We start from the raw sequence: 20,600 nt of genomic DNA on the forward strand, positions 1-20,600 counted from the left end.
GCCACCTTAGGTGTATGTGGCTGGCGCCTTAGCCGGTTGAGCTATAGGCGCCGAGCCCAGAAATCATTTCTTAAGCACCTATCACACACAATGCATTATAAAATAGACTAGGACTATAAGAAGACACTGTCTGTGTCCTCTTGGACCTCAACATTCTAATGGAGGAGATAGGCATATATTGGGCTCAGTATAAATCAGTATATCAAAAGAGTAGAGGAGGGATGGCTAGATTAAGACCCAGATCTTAAAAGAATGGAGCTATTCCAGAAAAGAGACTGCCTAATATAAGTCTTAAAGGCTAGATGACAAAGAGAAAGGGGGCAATTCTGGCAAGCAGAATTGTATGAATAAAGGCCTAAAAGTATAAAATAGATAAGGAGAGATAAGGAAATACACTGTTATTAAAGCACAGAAATTGAGGTAGATGGTGTTAATAGATGGGACTAGAAAGGTAGTAAGAGGACTGTGTGAAAGAGGACTGTGTGAAGACTATTGCTTTGAGCAATAGGGATTTCCTGGTATTGCCAAAAAATGAAAAGAAAGCCAAGCCAGCAGAATTATGATCTTTCTGAAAACAGTTGCATGAGGTATGTACAGTTCTCCTTGGTCACCATGGGTGATTACTTCTAGACCCTCCTGTGGATACCCAAATCCTCTGATGCTCCAATCCCTGATATAAAATGGTGTAGTAGTTGCCTGCACATCCTCCGGTATACTTTAAATCATCTCTACATCATTTACAATACAAAATCCAATGTAAACACTATGTAAATAGCTGTTATATTATTTAGGAATTAATGATAATGAAAAAAGTCTGTACATGTTCAGTACAGATGCAGTTCTTTTCCTATTATTTTTGATCCACAGTTGGTTGAATCCACAGATCTGAAACCCATACATAAGGAGGGCTATCTATAATCTCACTAAACTGATTTCCATTAAAAAATTCTTTAGATGTCAAAGAGTACATTCAAAACAAGGATAGTTTCAAAGAGAAATCTACCAACTCTTTAAGGAACAAAAAAATTGTAATTATTTTTAAGTTGTTCAAGAGTATTGAAAAAGAAAAATGCTTTCCATTATTTTAAGGCAGACAGCGTAACATGGATTATAAAACCTGCCAGGATTGCATAGGAAAAAAAAAGCCAAACCAGACACTTCAAAATATTTATGCAAAAATCCTTAAAAATGTCATCAACCAGAATACAACAGAACATTTAATGAATACAAAATCGGTGCTGCTTGTCCCAGAAATGCAAGAAACATTCAATATTAAAAACTTAATAAGTATAAAAAATCATGATTATTTCTCTAGACATTGAAAAGGTATTGAATTTTAGTGGAATTCAACACCTTTCAATGTCTAAGGAAATAATCATGATTTTTATACTTATTAATTCTATTCTTAATTTTATTTCAATAAGTAGGTAGAAATTAGATAGTATCATGTTTGATGGGGAGTAAATAGTAATTAGAGTAAGTAGTAGGCAGAGTTCAAAGATGGCCTCTATGATTTCCAACCCCTGGTATCCACATCATTGTTTAATCTTCCCCCCGGATGTGGGTAAAACCTCTGACTTGCTTCTAATTAATGAATATGGTGAGGGTGAATGAGTTTTGTAGATATAATTAAGATCCTTTATCAGTTAACTTTGATGTATGAAAAGGGAGATTATCCTGAGTAAGCCTGACCTAATCTGACAAGTCCTTTAAAAGAAGACTCAAGCTTTCTCTGAGAGATTTTTCCCATTGGCTTTGAAGAAATAAGCCATTGTGTTTTGAGAGGGCCACATAGCAAGGAACTGTGAGGAGCTTTTATTATAGGACATCAGAATAGCCCCTGGCTAATAGCCGGCAAGAAAATGGGCACTTCAGTCCTTCAACTACAAGGAACTGAATTCTGCCAAGAAGCTCTTGAGCTTAGAAGAGGACTGTGAGCTTTAGAAAGGAACCTCACCTAGCCAACACCTTAATTGCAGCCTTATGAGCAGAGCACCCAGCTACGCCATGCTTAGCCTTCTGATATATGGAAACTGAGCTGAAAGATGTGTTGTTTGAAGCTGCCAAGTTTGAAGTGATTTGTTAAAAGTGGGACACTAATGCATTGTTGAAGTCATTATCAAGACAAGAATACCCAATATCACTATTATTATTTATCAATACAGAGAACACAATTCAACAAGAGAAAGAAATCAGTGATAACTTGAAAAGAAGGAGGAAACGTCCTGTTTTCATTCAATTCCAATATTGAATATTTGGAAACTCCAACAGAAGTAATTGAGAAGCTATAAAAGAAACTATATTACAAATAACAAGCAGAAAGAAAATATAAGAAAAGACCTAACTCACAGAACAACATAAAAAGATGAAATATCTTATAATAAGCTATTAATAAATATGCAAGATGTATACAAAGCATACTGTTTCGATCCTGCAATTCCTTTACTAGGTATATATCCAGAAGACCAAAAATCATTTTACAACAAAGATTTTTGCACCAGAATGTTTATTGCAGCCCAATTCATGATTGCCAAGTCATGGAAGAAGCCCAAGTGCCCATCAACCCATGAATGGATTAATAAACTGTGGTATATGTATACCATGGAATATTATGCAGCCTTTAAAAAAGATGGAGACTTTACCTCTTTTATGTTTACATGGTGAAGCTGGAACAAATTCTTCTTAGTAAAGTATCTCAAGAATGGAAGAAAAAGTATTCAATGTACTCAGTACTATTATGAAACTAATATATAATGACCCACACCTTCATATGAAAGATAAAACACAACTATAGACCAGGATGAAGGATGGAAGAGGAGGGTGGCAGAGGGGGAGGCCGGTGGGAGGGAGGGCAATCTGTGGGACTTCATCTATGGTGCATATTGCAAGGGTACATGTCAAATCTATTAAGAGTAGAGTATAAATGTCTTAACACATTAAGTGAGGCAAAAGCTATGTTAACCAATTTGATGTAATCATTCCAAATTGTATATAAAATTAGCACATTGTACTCCATAAATGCATGAATGTACACAGTTATGATTTAATTTAAAAAATTAAGAGAAAAACAACAAAGAATACTGTTGAAACACACAGAAAGATTTATACAAATAGAAAAACCTACCATGTTTTGGATAAGAAGATCTTAAGCAAACTATATCTATTTTCATTAAATTAATTAAAAATTTTCATATGATTTCAGCAAACAATTTTTGTTGAGGCCTTTTTATGACAAGTTTATTCTATAGTACATGTGAAAAATAAATATAAGTAACCACAAAATCTCTGAAAAAGAACAGTGAGAAAAGGCTAATACTAACTAAATATTAAGGCATATGATAAAGACATCAATTAAAACAGGATAGGTATAATGAGTTAGTCTTATTACATAGAATGGAAAATTCAGGTATACATCCAAATACAGAACAGAATTTATTATATGATAAACAAATAATCTCAAGTTAGGCAGACTGCTCAAAACACAATTTGGGGACAATTGAACTCTCTGAGAAAAAAGAAAAGTTGGATTCAGATCCTGTCTTATACCAGCATAAATTCCAAATACATCAGAAATTGTAAAGTTTTATTAAAAACTTTAAGCATAAACATACTAGAAGAAACCATGGGAAATTAATTTGTAGCCTTGGGATGAGAAAGTTCTTCAGGAGAATAAAATAAGCAAAGAAAAAATGACTGTAAAACTAGTTTATAATTATTTTCCCTAAATAATAAAGAGCTTTTAGAAATCAGTAAGAAAAATGGACAATAGTCCAATATAGGTTGTATTACCTATTCAAAAGTAAATTTAAAATAAGATAATTTACCATAACAACAAACACTGTAGGCATGAATAATAGAATTGTATAACCCCTCTATGGAGGAAATTTTGAAATTTTATTGAAATTCATTGAAGAAATATTAGATTATGTTTATGTATAGAAAATTTCTACATTATAAAGATGTTAAATCTTTCTAAATTTATTCGTAACTTAAGGGAGTTATAATTCAAATTTGGATAGAATTATTTGTGGAAATTCACCAGCTGATCTCAAAAGTTGTCTGATAGAGCAAAGGACCTAAAAAATACGTAAAAGTAAAGATGAGGAAAGTTTGCCTTATCAGATAGCAAGTATTATTACAATCCTATAGCAGTAAGGCTCAGTAGAGATAGACAGATGGACCAATGGACAAATCAGAAAGAGAAAGCCAGAACTATCCCTTATATATGGGGAAACTTTATATAGATAGTAGGTTTTACAAACTGCTAGGGATAAACCATTTAATATTTCTCTATAATTATACTGAAGAAATAGAATATACAATCAGAAAAATGTACTGAATCTCTTCTTCACCATACGACAAAACTTAAAACCCAAGTATGAAAAGTAAAACTTTAAAGTTCTTGTTTTTGAAATAGGAGACAACCTTTATGACCTTGGTTGGGTTGTTAATGATTTTTTCACACTATGCAAACTATAAAAAAAAAATGATAAATTTGGTGATCATGGTCATTGGTTTTTGGTTTTGTGGGTTTGTTTTATTTTGTTTTGTTTTGTTTTTAGAGAAAGGGGTAGTCTTTCATTGTTGTCCAGGTTGGCCTTGAATTCCTGGACCCAAGGAATCCTCTTACCTCAGCTTCCTGAACAGCTGGGCTTAAAGGCATGTAAGTTTTTTTTTTGTTTGTTTTGTTTTTGTTTGTTTGTTTTGAGACAGTGTCTCAAGCTATTGTCCTGGGTAGAGGGCCATGGCATCACAGCTCACAGCAACCTCAACCTCTTTGGCTCAAGCGATTCTCTTGCTTCAGCCTCCCAAGTAGCTGGGACTACACATGCCCACCACAACAACTGGCTATTTTGGGGTTGTAGTTGTCATTGTTGTTTGGCAGGCCCAGGCTGGATTCGAACCTGCCAGCTCCAGTGTATGTGGCCAGTGCCCTAGCCACTAAGCTACAGTGCCAAGCCAGACATGTAAGTTTTTAAAAACAAAATAGTCTTAGTGAAGTCTTGTAAGTAGAGTCTTCATTAAAGTGGTCTGAGCAATAAATAAGCAATGGGGAAGTAAAAATAGGAAATATTTACTCTTACTTAGAGAATTTTATAGGAAAAAGGAATCTCAAGCCACATAATATTTTGGAAAGAACTCTAGGCTGATAATCAGAAGACTTGGATTTCAGCCCCTTGTTCAACTGCTTATTACCTGAAAGACCTTGCCCAAGTCTCGTAATCACTCTTTCTTGACTCACAGCCCAGCATTCCTCCACTTACCATGCTCCTCGCATCTTGAAAAATACTTAAATCACGCAGCACAAAGTGCTCAGTCTCTCTTCTGTACATCCTGTGTTGTTGAGAAAACTAATTGAGGTGAGTTCCTTACAAATCAGGTCAAGCAGACCCTTTCATTATACACGTCATAATTCTGTCACTTGGTAGTTGTTCATCCACTCTCCTGATTCATCTAAAAAAGATTTAAGAGGGACATAAAGTCGAAGTGCTGAAAGAGACTTTAAAGAATGTAATCCTCTTCTTAGACCGGGGGTAGGGAACCTGTGGCCTTCTTGGTCTTAAGTGCAGCCTTTTGACTGATCCAAATTTTACAGAACACATCCTTTTACTTTTATTAATATGTTTGCGTTTATCTTTTTATTTTTATTTTATTTTTAAAATGAACATATTTAAAATACCAAAGAATAAAATAAGTTTCCACAAAGTAATCCTCCTAGCTTGACTGGTACAATTACAGCATTAGTAAGCCATAAGGGCTAAATTGATGGCTGCTACACTCATTATTTAGTTCTAACTTCCCCCGCCTGCAAACTGCCACTACTGCACAAGGCTGGTTGGTGAGAGTTTGTGGGGGTAGAGTAAAAGCCAATCTGTTTCCAGCTTCCAATGATGTTGCACTGTGTTTCTGTTCGAAGTGGAATTTGTGAATAGCTGCATTTTTAATTCTGTCTGTTTAGCAGCCATCATGTCAAAGAAGAAGATGAAGAAAACATATTATTTAAGGTCAAGAGTTGAAGTATTATCTTGTTTCTGCTAAATATAAGATTATTTTCTTTCTTTGTGATACTGTAATACCAACATTAATAAAATTCAGTGCTCATCAGCATTATAACACTCATAAGGGCCACAAATGTTTTAGATTAGAGGGAGAGGCATGAAAGGTTGTATTGCAGAAATTAGAAGATGAAAAGCAAAAGTGGGGCGGTGCCTGTGGCCCAAAGGAGTAGGGCACCAGCCCCATATGGAGGTGGGTTCAAACCCAGCCCTGGCCAAAAAAAAAAAAAAAAAAAGAAAGAAAAGAAAAGAAAAAGTGAAGACAATTTTTTCAAGGAGAAATAAGACCTGGAAATAATACTGTTGAAGCAACTTACAAAGTAGCTGATGTGCTTGGGGGTAGGGGGGAGGGAAGCCATTCAGTTATGCAGAAATTGTGCAAGAATGCGTTGTTGAAGTTGTAGGATGTTTAGACCCTGACAACATTTCAAAGTACAAACAACTGCCTCGTTCAAGGAGAACCACAACTGGTTGGCAGCATGAATTAGCCTTTAACTTAATGGAAAAACTCCATGCAATACTTCAGAAGGAAAATATGTTAATATGCTATTCTTTTGCTTTGGATAAATCAATTGATACTATTGGCTTGGTGCAGGTTTTGTACTTCATTTGAGTCATAACAGAAGATTTTCCATGCTACAAAGAGTTACTCACTTTGGGCACTCTTGCAAACAGAACATGGGACATAGATATCTCCAAAAACTTCCAAGTTAAATGTTAAGGAGTTGGACTGAATTTGGTAAATTTGTGAGCATATGTAAAGATGGTGCACCTCCTATGACAGAAAAACATTCTCTATTGCACAGATTTAAAAAAATTTATTTACAGATTCAGATGCTCTTCTTTTCACTGTATCTTGCATCAGCAAAATCTCTGTGCTAAAGCTATTTTAACTGACCCTTGCAACAAGTTATAAATATTATTAACTATATTGGTGCAGATGCAACACAGCATGCTCAGTTTCCCAAGTTGAAAGATGAGGAATGCGGTGTGGATTTGCAGTGTCATTTTAAAGTACATTGGCTATCACAAGCACAGGTGTTAGCCAACATTTTATCTCCAAGAGAACAGGTAGTTAAATTTTATGAAGAATAGAATCAGCCGTGTGAACTATTGAAAGAAGATTGCTATAGAAATGCGTCTGTGTGATATGTCAACTCAAAATGACTTGAATATTTCTTTCGTGAGGTAAAACTAAGTCAATATGTGGCAAAAAAAAAAAAAAAAATCCAAGCATTTTGAAAAAGCTATCTTTTTTTCAAAGGACTTCTCCAAAAGGGAATTTTGAATGAACATTTTACCCAGCCAGTAAAGGGCATTGATAAGCAAGATGATATATGCAGATCATTTGAAGAATATGCAGCTGTTACAAATACATTGATTGGAGAATGCAATGAAACGTTTACTGACTTTGAGAATCATGACCTGACACTCAAACAGCAACAGATAGAGTTGATTGAGCTTTCAGGAGATGACATTTTAAAGTCATTGTTTGCTGCTAAAGAAAGATCCAGTTGAAATATGGAAAAAATGCAATAGAATGCCCACGCCTTCAGCAACATGCCCCCCAAATTCTTTCTTTCTTTTCAACCACTTATCGCTATGAATCTATATTCTTTTGCCTAACCCAAATCAAGGCACTCTTAAGGTCACAGGTGACCGATACCCATCTAGAGGATCAACTGAAACTGTGGACCTCCATGTTGCAACTAACCATTCAAATACTTCCCAACAAAAAGCAGACACCACAAAGTTATTAAAAGGTCATTTAACTTTAACAAATAGTTTTCATTTGTTGAAATTAAGTACATAGCAGTTTGAATTTTACAATATAATGTACATTTTAAAGTATATCTAATTAAAGTTTCTTGCATACAGCCTTATTTGATTATAACTAGATTGATGGCAGCCTTCCAACTTGAAAGGTTTCCCATCCCCATCTTAGGCAGATGATGAAAACCAGAAACTCAGGTGAATTACTCAGGTTCACAATGAATTATTGAATGAGCTGCCTGTAAAACTGAGACCTGATTGCTCACCTTGGGTTCTTTCACAGTTTATCATAATGCTTTTTGAAGTCTTCTTGACCGCCCCAATGCAAAGGCCTCTCTCTTCTCTGGACATGAATTATATTTGTTGCCTGAACATTTTATTCAGCATTTATTTACTGTTTTTTTAGTTAGCTTTTTATATGTGTAAGCCATCTCCCAAGTAGACTGACAGTTCCTTAAGAACTAGATTATTTTCTAGGAAAATATTAACAGGTGATGTTTAATCTAGAGCAAATATCTCAACCTCTATAGAACTTATTTCTCAGTTATAAAATGGGGATATGAATTAAATCCTAATACAATATCATTGTAGTTAAAATTGCTCTGTAATGAACTTCACTATTGACCTACTTTTTTTTTTTTTTTTTTTTTTTTGAGATTCTACTTTGTTGCCCTCAGTAGAATGCTGTGGTATTATAACTCACAGCAACATCAAACTCTTGGGCTCAAGTGATCTTTTGCCTCAGCCTCCCAAGTAGCTGGGACTATAGGCGCCCACCACAACGCCCAGCTATTTTTAGAGACAGGGTCTAGCTCTTGCTCAGGCTGGTCTCAAACCTGTGAGCTCAGGCAATCCACCCATGTTGGCCTCCCAGAGTGTTAGGATTACAGGCATGAGCCACCGCGCCCAGCCTGACCTACTTTTTTCCCCAAACTATCTTCATAACAAATTCTAGTTCAATGAAATAACATAAACAATATTGTATGGAGTTCATTTCATCAGGATTGAACTTGTAAAATACTTGCTTTATGAATACAACAGAGATACTTGGGATAAAAAGAAATAACCATATGATGAAAGCATTTGAGAATGGAAAAAGCGTTATTCAAAAAGCCACAATTCGTTGACGGGTCAGGGCAAGACATGCATCTCTCATGCACTCTTAATGGGATCATTCTGGACCGGCAGAGTGAGTTGTACTGGCAGAGACCTGAGTAGTTATAGGGTATACTGCATGGAGGGACAGAGTAATTGGCTCAGAGGAGAGGAGAAACGATAGAGTAAAAATGCTTCTTTCAATTCAATACAAAATTAAGGACTATTATAGCAAATTCAATTCTGTATCAAGATATTCATAGAGAAATAGTAGAAGAAACTATAATAGGAAATTTAAAAACCCTAAAAATTATACTATGCCAGTTATGACATGTTTATTTTAATTGGCATTGTGTATAAGTGATTTAACAAAAGAATGAATGATTGATTCATTCTAAGAAACAATGATTTCATTCTTTTAATTTTTATTATTTCTAAATTATAATAATCATCTTAATCATAGAACTTTGTCTTTTTTAAATTCAAATCCTATTTTTGAAAACTTACAAATATATAAGAGAGCGCTCAAATATGCCCTGTGCCTTCTACTTGTCTACATACATTACTTGTAAAATACTGCTCATTTTAGTTACTGATCTCCAGTGATTCACACTCATTATTCTTCTAGGGGACCCTATGTAGCTCAGATTTACTGAGTATAAAAGGTGAACAGCTGAATGCTGTTTTCATTGACCTTAGTGCAGGTGCCTAAGTCCCTGACTTAGTGTGGTCAGAGTGGGAGAAGTTATGTTCATCAGAGAAGTAGTAAGCTGGAAAGATCTGTTGTGTATCTGTCAAAATCTGCACAAAAAGTTCAACCTGTGACCTTTTGCTTTAGCGCATGAACTACTTACATATCAGGATGTTGACCCCTGGATGGGGAGTGGTTATTTAGAGATGTCTTATAAATCATAAGAATATTCCCCAAATATGCCTGTTTTAGGGACAGTTAGTGCAATGTAGACTCATTATTAACTTACAGTAGTCAGGAATATATTTTTGAAATCATAAACTCTTGGACAAGGAAAAACAGAAAAAAGGAGGAAAACACACTCATTGTCTCATAATATAAAGACAATCTTAATGACACTTCAGTATATTTTCTTTAATAGTTTCTATTTGTTATTTTTAATAAAAATTTCAAACATACAGTAAAGTTGAAGAATTTTACAGCAAACACCCATATTCCCAAAACCTGCATTGTGCTGTCAGCATCATACAATGTAGTATACTTATGTGTCTATGTATCTATCCATCCCTCTATCTGTCCATCAGTGCACCTTGGGATTTTTAAAATCCATTTTGAAGTAATCGCAGACATTAGTAAGCTTCTCCCAAAATAATTCAGCATGCATATCATTAATTAGAGTTCAGTATTTGATATAATTTTTGAGGTAATATTAATATACTGAAATATAAATTTAGGTATACAATTTCTGAGTTTTGATGTATACATTTATAGAGCTAGCCCAAATGCTATCAAAATTTTGTTTTGCATTTTTATTTTTTTACATAATTTTATAGTGTAAGCATTTTTCTTGTTATTACAAATCCTAATAGGTGTAATTGTAATCACACATCAACCCATGAATGGATTAATAAACTGTGGTATACGTTTACCATGGAATACTGTTCAGTCATAAAAAAGATGGAGACTTTATGTCTTTTTTGTATTAACCTGAGCGGAGTTGGAGAACATTCTCCTTAGGAAAGTATCACAAGTAAAGTATCATTGGAAAAGCAAGTATCCAATGTACTCAATATTAACATGAAGCCGGTAGACGAACAAATACATGCCCACAGAAGATAAAAGCTCTATTAAATTCAGTTGGAGGAAGAGAGGAGGAGGGAAGAGGGCAGGGGAATTGTGTGTTCACACCTAACAGGCACAATGTAAGGGTACATGGCACACCTCCTGGGCGAGGGGCACAGCTACAATAGAGATTTTACCTAACAAACACGAACCTGTAACCTAATCATTTGTAGCCTCATATTAATCTGAAATTAAAAATGATGATTAATATCTGTGATATTTTAAATTTAACTATCTTAATTCATCTTGAAATTGTTTTGTTTTGATTTGACTTAAAGGTTTATTTGGGTTTTTTTATTTCTTATAACATAACTATGTACATTAATGCAATCATGGGGTACAGTGTGCTGTTTTCATATACATTTTGAAATACTCTCATCAAACTGGTTAACCTTCATGTCATTCTCTTAGTTATTGAGTTAAGACATTCATACTTTGCTTTTAGAAAGATTCACTTGTACCCTTGTAAGATAAACCATAGAGGTGACCCCACCAATCACCCTCCCTCCCCCATCCATCCCCCTCACCTCCCCCCCTCAACCCCTTCCCATATTCTAAGGCTATAATTAGGTTATGACATTCCTATAAAAGCTATGAATTAGTTTCAAAGTAGGGCTGTGTACATTGGATACTTTTTCTTCCATTCTTGAGATACTTTACTGAGAAGAACATTTTCTAATTCCATCCATATAAACTTGAAGGAGGTAAAGTCTCCATCTTTCTTTAGGGCTGCATAGTATTCCATAGTGTACATATACCACAGTTTATTGATCCATTTGTGGGTCAATGGGCATTTGGGCTTCTTGAGTTAAAGGTTTAAATGGATCATTTTCCAAGTAGTTAAATGTATGCTCTGGAAACCATGAGTCTGTGCATGAGTATTTTCCCATTGACATTTATTATTTCTTTCTTCCTTCATTTATGTAAATTACTTTCCTTATAATTCTGATTATCTAATGTGTCAAATTGATTTTTCCATATGTATTATGACACCTTCCATGATCATACCTTAGTAGTCTATAAAAATATCAATACCTCAAATAATGTCAAATTCTTACATTACACAAAATGACTTTGTTTTAACTCTGTGATGAAATTAGGGCCCAATGCCTGAATAGTCAGTCTCTGCCCCAGACTTCCCCTGTTTTGTTTAGAACCAGGGTTTTCTTTCGCAGACTGTCAGACTCAGAAGTTGAATGGGAACCCTGTTTCTTTAGAAGACCACATCCTAGGTTCATATATATTTCTTCTTTCTTTTATACTTTTCCCCAACTTTGTCCAAATGGCCTAGGCTGCATAAATTAGTGTAATATTCCATTTTATGCTTTCTAGAATAGAAAGTAAATTCAGAGTATAGGATTTGTTGTGTTATATAGATATTAACTCACCTCATGCCAATTAAAATGATCATTTCAGTACCCTAATACATTTACTACAAGAAACCTTGAGTCTGTGCATTCAGCTGACTTGTGTAAGCTTAACTACCTAAAGTGAGATAGAAGAAATAGTAGTTATGATGCAGCAATACCAATAAAGAAACACATTTTCTAACAGCTGTCCAACAAAAGTGGGAGTGGGCTGAGAAGTAGGAAGCCCCTTGTTGCTATCTTTACTTGAGCAGAGCTCTCTGACAGGAGTGGCTAGGAAAGAATTCCTGCTGGGAGGGGTGAAGGCCAAGAGGGTGGGGAATCAGCATAAAACTTCAGGTGCTGTGGTTCAGCTAATTGTTGCCTTGCCTTTTGGATTAGTTATGATTCAATGTAAAATTTTCTTTTTCCTAACAGGAAATAAAGGAAAAAAAGAAATTCTGCAAGCTGTATATAGAGGATCTTGTGAAGGAAGCCACAGAAATCAACATGAAAAATGAAGCTTTACAGAAGCTTTGGCCACAGCTGTTCATTGAGCTTGTTAGGGATGCAGTCATAGAAATCCGCAATAAAAATTCCTATATGAAGTTCTGCCTGCAGCAGATAACTGACCAAAAATAAAAATAGCTTTTAGTAATAGCTGATTTGGGCAGCTTTCTTGTTTGAAGGCTAAAAATATGCAGGTTACACATGTTAAAACATTACCCCACAAACTAGAAAGTCTAGCATCAAAGCATGTATTGCCCACTGTTCTCATAGTTAAAGCAGGAGAAAGAGAGGATTAACTTTCTATATGTGAAGACCAAACAACCTTTTGAAACTAAGTGGTCTTTAGAGACGGCTTGGCACTGCATCTTCTGTCCTTGCTTGGATTGGTGCCCCTGCTACAGCCCAAAGCACGTAGTATTTGCTGAAGATTCAGAATGAGTTGCTTCTGCCTACTTTTCAGCTGATAATTTTCAGTTATTCATCTTTTTATTTTATGTCATGATGTAAAAGCCAAAAATATGTTCTTTTTTATGAGTGAAGAATAAACTTATCAGTAAATTAGTAAAAAAATACGTTTGCCTTCTTAACTAGTGAGAATTGTCATATTGATTATATGTTGTTCTGTAGTTGGGTAAGATCCCTGTTATACACCTAGATGGGAGGAAACCCCATTCTGCTAGGGATACATCCTCAGGGCAACACAGAAGGCCCTAGGAGTCACTGTGGGCATAGACTATGAAACAAGTCGAAACTGAGGGAGAAAAAATGCTTTGTTTGAAGGGATCCTGAGTGGCTGTAAAAATCAGTCTCCTTCTCAGAAAGGTATTTCCTTCCGTTCTTAGTTACTCTGGGGCTCTTTCATAGGCGTGCATGTGCACCTGTGCCTCCGAAGTATTAGAGATACGTGGGTGAAAGAAAGGTTTTCATTTGGTAAACAAGATGCAGAAGGGTTTGGCCTAATTCATGCTGGTGAGAGAAGGATGGTGGCAAACTATTACCAAGGCTAGAGAATATATGATTTCACAAGATCAACCTTAGAAGTCAACAAAAAGAAATTTTCCAGTTTGCTCAGATTTTACCTAGAATTATGTATTATTATACATAATTATGTATTATGTCTGCAGGATGACCAGGATGTGGGTAAACAAGAATAGAAGATAAGGACAGCAAAGCCAAGCAGAGACACTGGGAAGGAAGCTGAGGAAGCTGCTATTATGGTTCTAAGAAAGACCCACACCCTTAAGATCTCTTGGTCACCCTCCCCCCAAGAGTGTTCAACTTCAGTAGGTTAATACAATTTTTCTGAACATGGCCTTTTAAGTCACACTGTCCTAGGTTGACGTGTTGGCACTTAAGCTACCAGCTTACCAGCTTGTGACCCATGTGGACCTCAGTTGCCTCATACTGGTATCTACTACAGAAGATTATTGACTGAGAATCAAATGAGATATGTATATGATATAAAGCATTTATCTAATGCCTGGCACACAATAAACACAAAAACTGGAGCTATTAGTATTCTTTTGGATGCAAGTTGAACCATAGGGTTGGTGCCCTAGGACAGGAAGAGCTAGTCACATTGTTTTTGATCCTTCAGTCTCTCCAATTTGAAGTATAGGGACCATTTGTTATCCAATAAATAGTGATCTCCTGGGGTTTTTTATCTGTTTGGTATCAAAAGGAGATCCCAACATGAGGGTGATGTTGAGAAGAGAACCAAGAATATCTGGGTAGACGGCTAGTAAAGAGGAAAATCACTCCCGTGATTCCTCAGGACTGTAACTGTTGCTTACTCTATATGCAGGTGAATGGCTTAGCTGTTTAGTAAAAAGCCTCTGTCCGTCTTCCTGCATTCTGCCTTTCCTCCCCAACCCTTCCATCCCTGCTGATAGATCCTTGACCCTCAGGTGCATTCTTGGCCCAGTCATTCTAGGAGATTGAGGAACCCTAAGTCAGCACTCAGTGAATTGGCAGCAAGCCTGCCCAGCCACTGCTGGTTCTACCTAGACTTTCTGCTTCTGGCCTCATAATAGAATTGCTCTCTTTTTCCTGAAACCAGACTTCTTTACTCCTCACTTTTGGTCTCTCCTTCCTTCCTATGTGAGTTCCCTCTTGTCTGCCCCTACTATCCCATACTCATTTCTACTACTTGAATCCTTATTTTATCTGATCCCAAACTCCCAGTGGCTGTGTATTCCCATCTGGTTCTATCCTTTAAACTCATTTTCTTACTGGAGTTCCTAGGGGACGATAATCCCTAAATAAAAGGATAAGAGAAAGGGTAGCCCCTGTGGCTCCAGGTGTAGGGCACTCGCCCCATATACCAGGGACAGCAGGTTCAAGCCTTGCCCTGGCCAAAAACTGCAAAAAAAAAAAAAAAAAAAGAATAAGAGAAACTAACTGGTTTTGGGATTAAGTGAGGGTCCTATGCTGTGAGTTAGTGGTGATCCATGGAACTTTGTCCTTTCTTTCTACTTGGGATTTTCCAGGGTTTTCAGAGAAGGGGGAGAGAAGCACCATCCCACAGTCAGACTGTCCAAGCTAGTGTGTGCTGAAGGATTGCGTTTTTCAAAAAAAAAAAGATCTCAAATAGAAACAATGTGGGCGGTGCCTGTGACTCAAAGGAGTAGGGCACCAGCCCCATATGCCGGAGGTGGTAGGTTCAAACCCAGCACCAGCCAAAAACTGCAAAAAAAGAAAAAAAAATAGGAACAATATCGTGGTTGCCTCAAAAGCAAAAACCCTCCCCCATGTAGGAAGATACTGTACTCTATGTTATGGTTTAGCAGCTGGATGGGTAAGTTGTGCTGCTAGATTTGGCGTGGGTTACTAAGTGTCCTGGTGGATCTGAGGCTAGTTAACTGTGCTGATGAGTCTGAGGATGCTGCTGGTATCAGATCCCCACTTCTTGAGCTTCATTCCACCAATAGCAAAGCCTGGCTTGTTAAGAGTACAGCCCAACCCTGCTCCCAATCTATTCTGGATCAGAGCAGGGACTACCCTGGAATTCATACATACAATCCCCACTGAGTCACAAAGATTCATTGAGAAGTGTTCTGCACTGTTATAAGGTCTTTATGTGCATTTCACTTAATCTGCTAATAGTGTGTTACATGCATGAGTCTAACCACTAATGTGAAATGTTTAAGTACACATGTTACATATATTTTTAGTAATGTATTTAGTAAAAGTATAAGAATGTTGCTGGATTCATACCAATAATAGGTAGAAAATCAAGATGAGGAGACAAGAACAATAATCAAATTGGGGCCCGTTGGGAGGGTGCTGTGCTAATACTGGCAGAAGATAGTAGTGATGGAGAGCAAACTGAGAGCAGCAGAGGGGTCAGGAAGGAACTGGATTTGTGGAGCATTTTAAAGATGGAACCAAGATTTACTGACAGTGGATGTGGGGGTGTGAAAGACAGAAGTCATTGATGATCCCACGGTTTTTGGCTTGAGCACCCGAAAATAGGGAGTTGCCAATCAACTGAGACGGGAGCAAGCTGTTGATGGAGGGTCTTTCAAGAGAAAGAGGAATGCCATCTTTGACATGTTGGGTTTGAGATGGTGGCTAAGTATCCAAGTGCAGGTGTGAAGTAGGTATAGATTTAGGAGCTGGGCGTTGAAGAGAGAAGTGTGGATTGGGCTAGAATTACAAAACTTGGAGTCATTGGCATATAGCAGTACTTGTTTATGTTATGTTAATATTTAAGAAAATAAGCTTGTCACCTGTTAAATGATTGTCATAGTGTATTTGTCTTTTAATTTTGATTCATCTGTGTTTTTCTGTTGTCAAGTCTCCTGCTGTTTTCTACATGATTTCATTATTATTTACTGCCCAAATAAAGCTTATTATAATTTTCCTATACTTTTTCCATGTTTTGATTCCATGCTCATCTGTCATTAACAGTTTGTTGACAGACCAAACATGTCCTATTTATCTCCTCTTTAGGCAAACCTTTTATTTTTTCAGCTCACAGTTTCATAAGATATTCTTGAAGGAAACAAAAAAGGAAGGAGGGAGGAAAAGAAGGAACGAAAGAAATGAAGAGAAGAGAAGGGGGGGGATGAATGAACCTGGCTAGTTAGCAAGGCAATATGCAAAACAGAATAAAAAGAGACTGCTGAGGAAAATGCTACATTTAAACCTTGAAGAACAAAGGTTAGTTTGTGTAACCTGCTTTTATGGGTCAGCTGGAGATGGAGTGGTTATTCTTGCCAAGAAAGTTCAGAGCCAAGTTTGAAACTTGATCACAGACACTATAGTTCAGCAGTATCGATGGAATATTTGTTATCTTTGATCCCGAATTTCTACTTCTGTTTATGTTTTCGTGGTTCATTGTATGTGTCTTTTGTTGCAAGCTACCTCAAATCCTTTATGGAACAAGTTAAAGTATCTTTAAAGCTCCAGAGATTAAATGACTCCTAAAACATAAATTCATTCCTTGGGGAGTGGAAGAGTTTGCCATTTCTCTTCAGGAGACAATGAAACTATTTATTAATTCCTTACACCAGTCCCTCTAAGCCTGAGCCATCGGAGTTGACTTCTTTTCTTTGTTTATCTTGAAATATCTCAACATGCAGTAATGCCTGTAGAAGAGTATTTCAAATAAATACCCTGGAGCCACCACCAACCATAACATATCTTAATATTCTTCCACATTTGCTTCATATTTTTAAAATAAAACATTATAAATAGAGATGGTGCCCTTTTGCCTCCCTAAATGTAACCACCATCCTGAATTTTATGCTTATCCATTCATGTTTTCATACTGTTGCTATTTGTATACATACATAGGGAGTTTATGGACATGAGTAGCTTCCAATTTTATAAAGTGGTATCATGTGGTATGTGCTTTTCTGAATAATTCTTTCACTCAGTATTATGTTTCTGAGGATTATCTTCGTCGATAGGAGAGGAGAGAAGGAGTTCTGCTTCTTTCATTTTCACCGGTATTTGATACATGGCACATGGCCAATGCATGATATAGGTATTTGTTTCCCCTTGGTGGGCACTCAGAAATTTCTAGTTTAAAACGAGTACAGACAATTGCTGCATTGAATACACCCACTCACATGTGTGTTTGATGAGTCCACAATTAGTAGTGGAATTGTTGGACCATTCCCACACATCCAACTGTATTAAGTATTGTCGAATTGACATTTTTAAAATGATGTGTATCAGTTTGCACCCCCACAAGCAGATACAAGTTCCACATGTTCACTAACAGGTAGGATTTTCATTTTTTTGCAATCTGAGACATTAAAGTGAGTGTGTGTGTATTTGAAAGTGGTTTTTGTGCAGAGAAGAGATTGTTCAAGAATTTTTTTAAAGGGTAAATGCTGCATAATTTACAATTTTATGAATGAAATGAAATGCACTTGGTGTATAATTTGATGAATTTGAAAAATATAATTAAGATATAAAACACTTTAGTCACTTTGTTATTTTGGTCAATCCCTGCCCCTCACCTATTGCAACTATTCTAATTTCTTTCACTATTAATGAATTTTGTCTTCTGAAATTTTCTACAAATGAAACCATGTAGTAGGTCCTCTTTTGTGCCGGTCTTCTTGTACCCAACACAATGTTTTTCAGAATCACCCACCTTTCTTGCATTTATCAATAATTCATTATGTTTTATTGCTTAGTATAAAGATATCACAATTTGTTTATCCAGTCCATTAGAATGTTTCCAAGTTGGGGCTCTTATGGATAAAGATATTTTTGTACAAACACTTTTCTATAGTGGAGCTGTTGAGTCAGAAAAGTATTATAAGTTTAACTTTATAAGAAACTACCATATATTTTATCAAAGTAGTTCTACAATTTTATACTCCCTCCAGCAATGTATAGAGAGTTCTAGAAGCTCCACATATTTGCCAACATTTGTTGTTGTGAACTTTGTGAACTTTTTTTTAATTGAGATTATACTTTATTTATTTCTTTTTATTATTTTATTAAGTCAGATCTTCAGCTATTGTCCTGGGGCCTTTCAGCTGTCTCATTGTTGCTTTATTTTTCTTGATGTCTAATGATGTTGATCACATGTTTATGGGCTTGTCGGTCATTTTTTTATATCTTCTTTTGTGCAGTAAATGTTCAGGTACGTTGTCCATTTTTGAAAACTTGAATTGTCTTTCTATTATTGATTTGTATATGTTCATATATGCCCTAGATACAACACTTCTGAATAATTATGATAAATTCTAATTCATCAAGTTTTTTTTTTTTTTTTTTTTTTGAGACAGAGTTTGCCCTTGTCTCTCTTGTCACTGCTCACAGCTCACAACAACCTCCAACTCTTGGGCTCAAGTAACCCCCCTCCCAAGTATCTGGGACTAGAGGCGCCTGCTATTTCTAATACATCAATTTTTTAATTGCAAGTGCTTTTCATGATCCCTCTCAAATTGTTTTCCTGCCCCAAGTTTGCAATGATATTTTCTTCTCTCTTTTATAAGTTCTATACTTTCAGCCGTTTATATTCAGGGCCACTATCCTTCTTAATTTTTGTTAATGGCTTGAGATAAAGGTATAACTTCATTTTTTTGCTGCACGCAAACCCAGTCTTCTAACACAATCTAGTACAAAAAGTGTCTTTTCCCCCATTGAATTGCTTGGGCAATTTTTAAAAATCAATTGACCAGTATATGTGTTGGTCTCTTTCTAGACACTGTTTCTGTTCCATTTATCTACTTTTCTATTTTTACACAAATTTTACTCTGCTGTCTTAATTACTGTAGCTCTACGCAAGTCTTCGAACGAAGTACATAACTCCTCAAAGTTTGTTGTTCTTTTACAAAATTGTGTTAGCTAGTCTAGGTCTTTGCATTTGCATATAAATTTTAGAATCGACTTGCCAATATATTTAAAAAGTAACTGGGGATTTTTATTAGGATTATATTGAATCTAAGGATGAATTGGGAAGGCCCTTCCAATCTGTGAACATAACATATGTCTTCAGTTATTTAGATCATTTTTCAGCAAAAATCTTGTAAGTTTCATCTTAAATTCTGAAGTAGGCTTATTCTCGAGCATTTCATATTTTTTGATATTTTAAAGGTATGGTTACAGTATTAGAAAATTTCATTTCCAGTTTTTTTGTTAATACATAGTCATACAATTGATCCTGATTATTTGCAGATTTTGTGTGTACAAATTTGCCTTCTCAATAAAACTTATTTGTAACCCTACCTTCATTTGTGGACAGACACAAGGTGATGAAAAATTTAAGCTCCCAACATACATGTTCCCAGTCAAAGTCGAGCAAGGCAATTCTTTACTTTCCTTTTTCCGTTCTCATAAATATACCTTTTTGTGGTGTATTTAATGCCACGTTTATTGCACTTTTTGTTTTCTTCTTGGTGATTTTTCTGCTTAAAATGCTCCCCAAGGGTAGAGCTGGGTGCTGTCTAGAAGCTTGTGATGTGCCTTATATCACAAAGAAGTAAGATGTGATAGATAAATTTGTTTAGGCATAAGTTACAGTGCTGTAACAAAGGTACATAATGATTGACAAAAAATGTTGTCCTATGGCTCAGCGCCTGTGCTCAGTGGCTAGGGCGCCAGCCACATACATGGGAATTGGGGGGTTCAAATCCAGCCCAGGCCAGCCCAATAACAATGACAACTACAACAAAAATAGGCAGGCATTCATTGTGGCTGGTGCCTGTAGTCCCAGCTACTTGGGAGGTGGAGGCAAGAGAATTGCTTAAGCCCAAGAGTTTGAGGTTGCTGTGAGCTGTGACGCCATGCACTCTACCAAGGATGACATAGTGAGACTCTGTCTCCAAAAAGAACAAAAGTTGTCCCACAGGCCTGAAGGAACCTATCCCTCTATTTCCCTTAGGAGCAAATGTTCAGTAGTCACTAATTCAGTGTTCAAAGCAACTTTCTAGAACACAACTACCATAAATGACGAGAATGTAACCAGGCTATATTAATTCCTTATGGTTTTCCACAGTAAAAAAATTATTTTTTTATCCAAATCATGGCACACCCCCC

At 36.2% G+C, this 20,600-nt stretch overlaps 1 protein-coding gene across 3 annotated transcripts in view; it reads left to right on the forward strand.

Annotated features, from left to right (window-relative positions):
- The window catches only part of LRRC49 (leucine rich repeat containing 49), a 127,980-nt gene extending 114,800 nt beyond the window's left edge, over positions 1 to 13,180 (forward strand). For 2 of the 3 annotated variants that reach the window (XM_003784475.1, XM_003784474.2), the window contains one exon: positions 12,522 to 13,180. In XM_003784475.1, coding sequence (XP_003784523.1) covers positions 12,522 to 12,725 — 204 coding nt within the window. In that variant the 3' untranslated portion in view covers positions 12,726 to 13,180. The remainder of the gene's footprint in view (positions 1 to 12,521) is intronic. The other variant, XM_003784476.2, reaches the window with a different exon arrangement.
- The last annotated feature ends 7,420 nt before the right edge of the window (positions 13,181 to 20,600 follow it).

This window comes from Otolemur garnettii, unplaced genomic scaffold (genome assembly GCF_000181295.1).
Source record: "Otolemur garnettii isolate 467f Iridium unplaced genomic scaffold, OtoGar3 scaffold00011, whole genome shotgun sequence".
Taxonomy (NCBI): Eukaryota; Metazoa; Chordata; class Mammalia; order Primates; family Galagidae; genus Otolemur; species Otolemur garnettii.